Genomic DNA, 9,218 nt, shown 5'->3' with positions numbered 1-9,218 from the left:
CTGATTTTCATTAGAATCCTCTCGGTGATGACAAAACATGCATGATGAAAATGTGTGTGTGCATGATAAACATGCATGTCCTACCGTTAGTGGCCAGCCTTGGCGTTGAACCACCAGGGCCCTGTTGTAAGAACAAATACAAGCTACATCCTACTAGAGAAGGCAATGACTATATAGAAGAGAATATCAACAAGTAGTATTTAGCTGCCGACCGTTTATCCAGGTGCTGTTCTGAAAACTCTCAACTTTATAAGCTGAATTTGATAATTTTTGGCTTATACCGCATCAAATACACTAAGGGCCGGTTTCCGAGCTCGGGATTTGGCTAAGTTCTAGACTTTAAACAGCTGGAGTCAGAGAATTGGCTTTCCGAAACAGGGCGTAGTCGTAGTCATTGTCATAGTAACATTTAAATTAAATTTCGAAAGACTAGAAAATTGAACACAAAATAAAATAAAGAGAAAATATTGTAAAGTTTCAGCTATTTTGAATTATTTAGAAATGTTTAGGAATGTCAAGGAAAAACGTTTCCAATTATAGAAATGAGAAAATTAAAACTGCGACTACGCCCCGTTTTGGAAAGCCAATTTTCTGACTGCAGCTGTTTAAAGTCTAGAACTTGACTAAATCCAGACCCTAAATCACTAGTCACTAATACACTAGTAGTGCATACATACGTAGTAGTGTATACAGTGTATACGTAGTGTATGCTATACAATAATCTTACGGTACTTAACCAGCATTAAATAATTATCGCCATAATACAGAACTTGATAAAAAAGCAGGTGAATCGTTTATTTCTGTACAACATATTTTATTTAAAGCTGAGCTGTAAAATCAATCTCTCAATAGGTTAGAAGATGAGTAAAAACGTTCATACCACAATCCTCTACATACGACTAAAAAATTCAAGTACGTAAATACAAGAAATTTACACTAACGACCGATTAGAAACGACAACAAATAAATACTATAATTTATTAACTTGCAACAATGGTTTTTAATTTCTGCTCTAGGTACTTTACACGTGTAACGAGTTTATCATTGGGATTGAATTCGTAATGCGGTATTGTCATCACTGTGTAATTCGAGTTTGAAATTAACCTCACACATAAACTGGCAAGACCCACCAAGTCCGTTTCACCCTTAGTAAGGTCGTGGAAATCCAGAACTACGACAGCTATCCTGAAAATCACAAGAGAAAACATATTATAATATAAAAACTAAGAATAGTAGAAACATACAAGAATAACGATTTATAGAGAATCGGCATATCCTTGCAGGCACTTCTTAATGCTTCATAAAATTTTCTCCGAAGATATTTTTACAATGAACGTTGACCAACCTTCATCAAAAATTTGACTCACTTTAAGATCCGTATTATGAAATAAATCAATTTTGGATTCCATCATAAACTATGATTATTAATTCACTTAAAAATAAAAGACTATAGTAGCAGTCTATTTTTCGAAACTTTTAGATTTGAAAGTTACTCACTTTGATAACGAGATCTTTCGGCTGAAAGGCCAGAACGGGGTCCTTCGCCGTCAAAGTGAGTAACTTTTAAACCTGAAGTTTCGAAAAATAGACTGCTAGTCTTCAATTTATAAAACTTTCAAGTGAACTATGAAATTGTTTTACAATTTCAAGGAAGTAAGAGTATTCAAAGACAGACTAGAGGAAAAAAATTTGCTTGGAAAATGATAGTCTTTAAATTAAAAAAGAGATGATTGGACCTACTCTGCATAAATTCATATGCAGCTTTTGTTGTAAAAGAAGAATCTGTTTGGAGCAGGAAATAATTTATTTATTCTTCAAGTTTTTATTAATAGAGATCCTTTCGGATGCTCTGCTCGTCGTGATACCCAATGCCGTTTGCTATATATACAAAATTATAGGTTATCTTATATGTAATTATAGGTAATCTTTCCATGACAAGCAAATTGTGAGACCAGGAAATGAAACTTTCATTAAATAAATGAATATCGAGTGACTTGGCTGGCTCTGGTCTGGTGTCAGGATTTTCAGGTTGCACTTGATCAATTTCAGTGCCACTTACATGACTTTACTGTTTTTAGGACCAACTTTTTACGTGTCCACTGGGTTCTTGAATTTTGAAATTAGTGAATTCTGCTCGTTGGTATTGAAGAGACCCGTGCAGTCCCCACCCTTTTTCCTTGCCCAGTGCAGGCATACCAACCTTTTTAAAGATGTTCGACAACTGCAACACCCTCGCTGGACCACACAATTGAGTGCCAACATTTCCTTTCTTCACCCTCCAATTTTTAATTTACCTACTCTTGCAATTATTTCACCGAAATCTACCCGAAGCAGCTACACAAATCTTACAAGTATTAAAATATTGGGCTTTATTTTAAGCAGCAAATACATAAGTATTGTTTTGATAGGAAATAAAAAATAGGATACTTTGAAAGAATAAACAGTACTTCAGGTACAGGAAGTATGGAGACACTCATATAAATATATATGGAGACATGTATATGGATCCTACAAAGTTAAAATCTCACTCATTATGAGTCATTGGTCCTCCCGCAATCATTTTTTTAATGAATGATGTATCATTGAATCATTAAATGAATTGAAAAAATACGCACAATCAACTCAATAGGGAGAGTCACACTTTTAAACTACAGTTAGAAGTCCAAAACTACTTCCTTGCTAATGCTGATGAGTAATAAAAAAGTATGGAATTGTTGGTACTGTTCTGATGATTGTACTAGTTTCAAATGAAGAAAATGTTTTTAATAATACCTTTTTCCCTTCCGCACGTTTCCCTTAGTTCTATCGATTACTTCACCGGATTTCTTATCTACCAACGGTAAAGGATTGAAGTTTGAGTCCATAACGCATTCTCCATCTGGAATTTGAGAAATCTATATAAAAGCGAAATGGCACTGATTCATTCACTCACTCATTCATTCATAATATTAACAGAACTAAAAATCTACAGGACCAAATACGTTCAAATTTGGCATGAATGTTCAGTTGGCCATCTAAGAACGGATTTGAAGAAATTCCAATCATACGCACGAAATCTGCGTTTTCCAGCGTTTTCTCAGCTTTCCAAGAACTAATTGACAAAGAAATGTTCAAACTTGGTATACAGGATCAGCTGAGGTATATAAATGTTTTATTGGTAGTTAAATTCCGCCAAAAGTCAAGATGCCTAAGTTCCGCCCAAGATAAGAGTTTTTTGAGCGTTTTTCGTGTGTTTTCTACACCTTCTCAAGAACTAATTGATAGATCATCTTCAGATTTGGTACAGGAGTTCAGTAAGTGTCTAGAAATTTTGTCTTGAGAGGACTTCAGAATAACGCCCAATGTTACGCCCAAGATGGGCGGTTTTACTGCGTTTTCCTTGCGTTCCCTAGCGTTTTATCACATTTTTCATGAATCAATAAAATTGAGAGAGAATGTTCAAACTTGGTACAGAATTCAGCTAGGGCCTGGGAATTTTGTCTTGAAAGGGCTTCAAAGTTACGCCAAACATAGGCACTTTTACAGCGTTTTTCAAGCGTTCCCCGGCGTTTTTAAAGAGGTTCTTTTCTAAATTTTTTCATTGAATTTTCAATGCATTTTTCTACATTTCTCAAGCAAATTCATACTTGAGAGGGTTAGATGTGGGTGTTTGTCAATGAATGAATGTTTATTGGATAATGTTTTCTCTATTCCAGTCAAATTCGCTCTCCATCATTGCACAATAATATATAAATGATAATATTTCTTTTGAGTTTTTAAATTATTATGAATTCATTCTAGTTTTTCTGCTCTCTTAGTATTTCACTCTTAGTACTTCTTCTTTTGGGATTGAAATTTTTTTTTTCTAGTTTTTCATACATTTCATATGTTTCTTTTTTCTTTATTATATTTTTTCTATTTTCGACTGAATCTCAAGCCACAAAATTAATTTTGGTCAAAATTATAGCCGACTGATTACTCGTTGCCATCGCTCAAACTACTTAGTTTTGCTGGTAACGCCAATGATAATATTATAATCGATTTTTAAATGAAAATATTTTAATTTTTTGTAATGTATTGTATATAAAAAATTTTATATTTTTCACATTTGTAAAGTTTGTTTAATGATTTTGGCAATAAATATTTCTTTCTTTCTTTCAAATCAAAAATAAATGCTCGCGATGCGCAGTAACCTACTAGCACTGACAACAAATGAGTACAGTATATCTGGTGTAAACCCAGCAGGCACTAAACAGCAAACAGCAGTAAACAGCTGCGGCAGCCTTCCTTCAAGAAAAGAGCAGCTACATCTAGCTCTGCTATAGACAAAAATTGACAGATGTAGCTCTGATACATAAAATTAGCGTTAAATCTACTTATAGCAGAGCTACATGTGGCTCAAATTTTATATAGCTGTGCTTTAAAGCAGAGCTATATAGCTCTCCAGCTACATAGTGTAAACGTAGCTTTAGACTGAAATACAATAATTCTCATAATATCCTAACCAAGTCTATAATTGAAAAATAGACTAATACAGAGTGTTTCAGAGAAACGGGAAATTTTGAAAGTTAAACAGGGTGTCCACGTACATTTCACGTTTTCCCGGTTTTCCTCGCTGGTTAAAACACATGATTAATACGTGAAAATGAAGGTAGGGTTGAGGGGGGGGAGGATTAATGAGGTTACTCAGAAGGGGGGACAATTTGGAAAAATATAATATTTTTAAATAAAAATTTCAAAAGTGCACAAGTATGTTTTTCATCAAAATGTAGCACCATTATACGATTATAACTATTTCGAATAACATAAAAAAGGCAATTTAGAAGAAAAACGAAACTCCCTAACCTACCCTTTACCCTTTAAAACATTATAGTCCAGTCACTACCAGTATAAACATTGGTGTTTGCAATATGTATTGTAGTATGATTTTTCAATATATTGTTTGGATACATTAGAGAAGTCTAGAAGCAATTTTTCATGCAAAATTTCCAATATCTTCCAATTCAATATCAAAAGTGATTTTGAATTATACATTTGAATTGTAGCAATCAGAACATATTATTGATTGAAAATTCATTAAAATTTATTGTTTGTTGAAATTTTACTCGTTTTTATAACTCATAACACATTAGATACAAGTGATTCCATTTTATTCCGAATTTTATAATCTAAAAAAGGCAAGAGCAAATTTAACTGTCCGACGACTGGATTTGGTGGAAATAAGCTGAAAACTAGAAAATGTACCGAAAATACCAGGGGTTTGGTATCTAGCAGAAGGAAATTTTGGATGCAAAAATTGGGTTCTGGACTTCTCTTATGTATCCAAACAATATATTGAAAATTCAGAACTACAATATTATATTGAAAGCACACCCCCTTTTTCATGTCTATATTGACTGGACATTTTAGGCTCTGAAAAACCAATGTATGATTTGATTTACTATCAATAATTTCAACATTGATAATACCTACACCAGATACGGAACTATACCTCAAATGGATATAAAGGTATTTACACACATGCCGAACCGAACCTCGAACAGCGTAGCTAAATCATAAAATCCGCTGTGCAGCGAGCATTAGCCATATGTTTCATAATGTTAACACTCAGCTGTTAAACAATCGCCGCGCAGTTCTCCGAACCGTTCGTCGTCCCACTAGCCGCTCTTTTAACCGTTCTCCACGCCGTTCGCTGAACGCTGAACTTTTCAGCCAATCAGAGCCCTCGATTAAAATTTGCCGTGCAGCTTTGGTCCAATTTTGGCTATCTATCACAAGTGGAAAACATGTGAATACTTCCGCGAACATCAATACAGTACAGGCCTCTTCTCATAATCTATATTTTGAATAATTCATTGTCATGAATAATACATTTATTATAGGAATCTATATATAATATTTAATTAAAATATTGTTGACCAAGAACTCAGTATCATGATAATTATTTCCTTTTAAAATTATAATCATTTTGTTATTTTTAAACTAATAATTAATTTTCCCAACTAACCATAAGTTGACTAGTATAGATTCTGTAATTTCCATATCTTATTTATTTTAATGAACTTTTCTTCCTTCCCCCCATTTCTCCCTTCCCTTTTTTCCTCATCACTTCTCTTCTCTTCTTTGCCTGCCTATTACATGGGAAACCACAGTTGGCTAGGTATCTTCCTCTCTTTTTTTCTCTTCTCCAACACACCCAACCACAAAGCCCATGGTTTTTTATATTTGTAACATTTTATTGTGTTTTATTTGTTTCGTAATTCTATGTAATTTTGTTTTGTCTTGTTTTGTGTGTTTTTAATAAATTTAAATTGAAATAAATAAATACTACAGCATATACTAACTCACAAAAAGTGACACCTTTATAAATATTTTCCACTTGCCATCGATTTTTTTTTTGGTAAGAACATTGAGCATTGTTATTTCACGATAAATTGGGAAGAGTTGAATAATTTCCCCCAAAAGGTATCTGGTTTGGTCTATGTTTTGGCAACCCAAAAACACTTACTTAGGTGGATAGGACCTTTTTAAGCTCACCAATCTATACTATAATAGAGTAAAGAACTGGCTTATATTAGTACGGGATAGGAAAATTATGTTTGATGCATCATCACGTCTGAACTACTGAACTGATAAACTTGAAATTTTGCATATAGATTCTTAATTAACCGAGGATGGTTATAGGCCTGTTTTAAATTCTTCAAATTTTCATTACGTCAAGTTTTCAATTTGTCAAGTTTTAAAATAGACCCTTGCAGAGCACGGGTTACCTGCTAGTCAATAATAAAGTTTTAATCAAGGAATAAGGGAGTGTTATTTCCATCTATTTGCAACACTCCACAGCGTTTTCGGCCGACTGTAAAGTGCGTCAGTCAGTCTTATCAGTGACTTGACTTAATGACTTGAATGAGGAAGGGGCTGAAAAAATTATAATTGAATAAAAATATCATAGTGATTTACAAGTTACTGATGCAAATATAAACACATCAAAGAATGCGTTTTTTCGCATTGCGGGTACATAACGGGTACATTGCGGGTTTTCGCATTGGGCGAATGTGCCTGTTGTTTTTACCTAGATTGTATTTGCATATGAATAATTAAAAACAAAAACATTAAGCAGATGAAAACAGTTTATCCAATATGTTGCTTATTTGAAATGACCCTGATCAAAACCGGATAAGCAAGGTGGATAATATTAATTTTTCGTGATTATAGCTACTCCGAATACTTTTGTTACCAAATATATTATAATATCCTAGAGCCTATCGATTAGAAATGGATGATGAATTATTGATTCACAAGAAAGTATGATAAGAGAATCCAAATCAAATAATATTCTAATCATGTTTAGAAAAAGATCAGTGTTAAGGTGAAATAAAAAGATGTTGTCAATTCCACAAAGTTTTTATTTGCGTCCAAACTAGTTTCGATGCACTTGGCATCATCATCAGTGGTAGACTGAGGAAACTGGAAATTTTATAGGGGGAGGAAACTCAGTTCAGGTGTGACAACACAAAATGTGATTCAAATATTAAAACCAAATTGAATTATAAGCTAAATAGACTACTGTAGTATATGTTCTAACATAAATTATGGAATCAGATTTAAGAATATGGAATATAGTTGATATCAAATACAAAAAAAAAAAAAAAAAAAAACTTAACCTAGCTGATTTGATATGTAGGCTATGTGACCAAAATCCTTATTACCTAAATATGACTCTTATATTTAGAGCTATTATCTATAGCCAACCACAATAATTTCGGTGAAATATAATTATTATGAATCTAAACAAAACAGTGTTAATCGAACATCAAAAAAATTATAATAAACCACCAAAACAAACATAACTTATACCTAACTTTTCAAGAATTCACTGTACTGTACATAGCCTGGAGCTATAAGAAAATTGTGTGATCAATCTGTTAATCAAACATAGCCTCCAATGGAAATGAAGTATAAATAAAAATAAACTAAACCTGGAATTGACAACATCTTTTTATTTCACCTTAATATGGAGAAATTCCACAACATCTCTGTGCAAAGTGTTAATTTTATAAAAGATCAGTGATTGGAATATTATTAAGTCTTGAAATTATTTAAGATATGATTGACACTAAGAAAACTGATGATTTGAAGCCGAAATTAGTAGAATAAATTAACAGTACAGATGTTCCATTATTAAAATTGAAAAAGATTCACCATTTGACAGGATTTTATTGTTTGAATTTGCTGAGCGGTTCGCTGCACGGCGCGCTGCGCAGCGAATTGCATGGTTCGCTGCGCAGTTCGAGGTTCGGTTCAGCATGAGTTGACATACCTTAATAATGAATATCGAAAGAAACCTCCTCGCTCCGATAAAACCTATCGTTATATGGCTCAGTCAAGAGGCTGAGTCGAGGGTGGCCGGGCGCCCTAGAGGCAGTTTGGCGTCCCCTCTCTCAGCGAAAGGACCAAACCTCACCACTGCTCAAAGAAGGGCAGTCATTTGGGCAAAACTTCTTGGGAGAGGTGAGGCTTTTGACCCTGCGAAGTTTCGGAGAGGCAAAAAGAAAAACCCAAGAGACCAGAGATGGGTGAAACTTCAGGTACAAATGTGGGTTAAGAGGCTGAGTCAAGGGTGGCCATGCGCCCAAGAGGCAACTTGGCCGCCCCTTTGTTTGTTTGTTTGTTTGTTTGTTTGTTTGTAATAACTTCTCAGAGACTCTTAACAGAGTATGAGAATTGTCAAAAAAAATGCTTGTAAACATTACTTTCAATAAGAAAAAATACACATGACACATACTCACACACATACATACACACAAACACACATACAAACATATCAACACACAAAGGGCCCCTCCCTACACATATTATATTCCTGTGTGGTATAAAATACACCTTCCATCAATAACTCTTTTAACTTCTTTCCGAATAAATTGAGATCTTCAACGTTTTTCATATCATCATGAAGCTTTCTAAAAAATTTAAGACCCATATATGTTGGCTTCTTTTCAAAAAGAGCTGTCCTATGGTAAATGGAAGCAAAGTCTCCTCTATTTCTGGTTTGATACCTGTGGGAATCACTATTTCTAACCGAAGCCTTATTTCTCCTAAAGTACATAATCACCTCATAAATGTAAAGAGAGGGAACGGTGATAATGCCTAGCTCCTTGAAATGATTCCTGCAAGATTCGAGAGGCATAATTCCTTTTATTGACCGTATAGCTTTTTTCTGCAGCCTGAAAATTCTCTCC

General features: G+C 33.9%; 1 protein-coding gene across 1 annotated transcript in view; it reads right to left on the bottom strand.

Moving 5' to 3' along the window:
- Positions 1-770: 770 nt before the first annotated feature.
- The window catches only part of LOC111054137 (FAST kinase domain-containing protein 4), a 31,966-nt gene continuing 23,518 nt past the window's right edge, over positions 771-9,218 (bottom strand). The window contains exons 11-12 of the mRNA XM_022341105.2: positions 2,773-2,878; positions 771-1,185 (exon numbers count right to left, since the gene is read on the bottom strand). Of these exons, the coding sequence (XP_022196797.2) occupies positions 981-1,185; positions 2,773-2,878 (311 nt within the window). The 3' untranslated portion in view covers positions 771-980. The remainder of the gene's footprint in view (positions 1,186-2,772; positions 2,879-9,218) is intronic.

Source organism: Nilaparvata lugens, chromosome 8, assembly GCF_014356525.2.
Source record: "Nilaparvata lugens isolate BPH chromosome 8, ASM1435652v1, whole genome shotgun sequence".
In the NCBI taxonomy this organism is placed as follows: Eukaryota; Metazoa; Arthropoda; class Insecta; order Hemiptera; family Delphacidae; genus Nilaparvata; species Nilaparvata lugens.
This window is presented reverse-complemented; position numbering and strand designations above follow the sequence as displayed.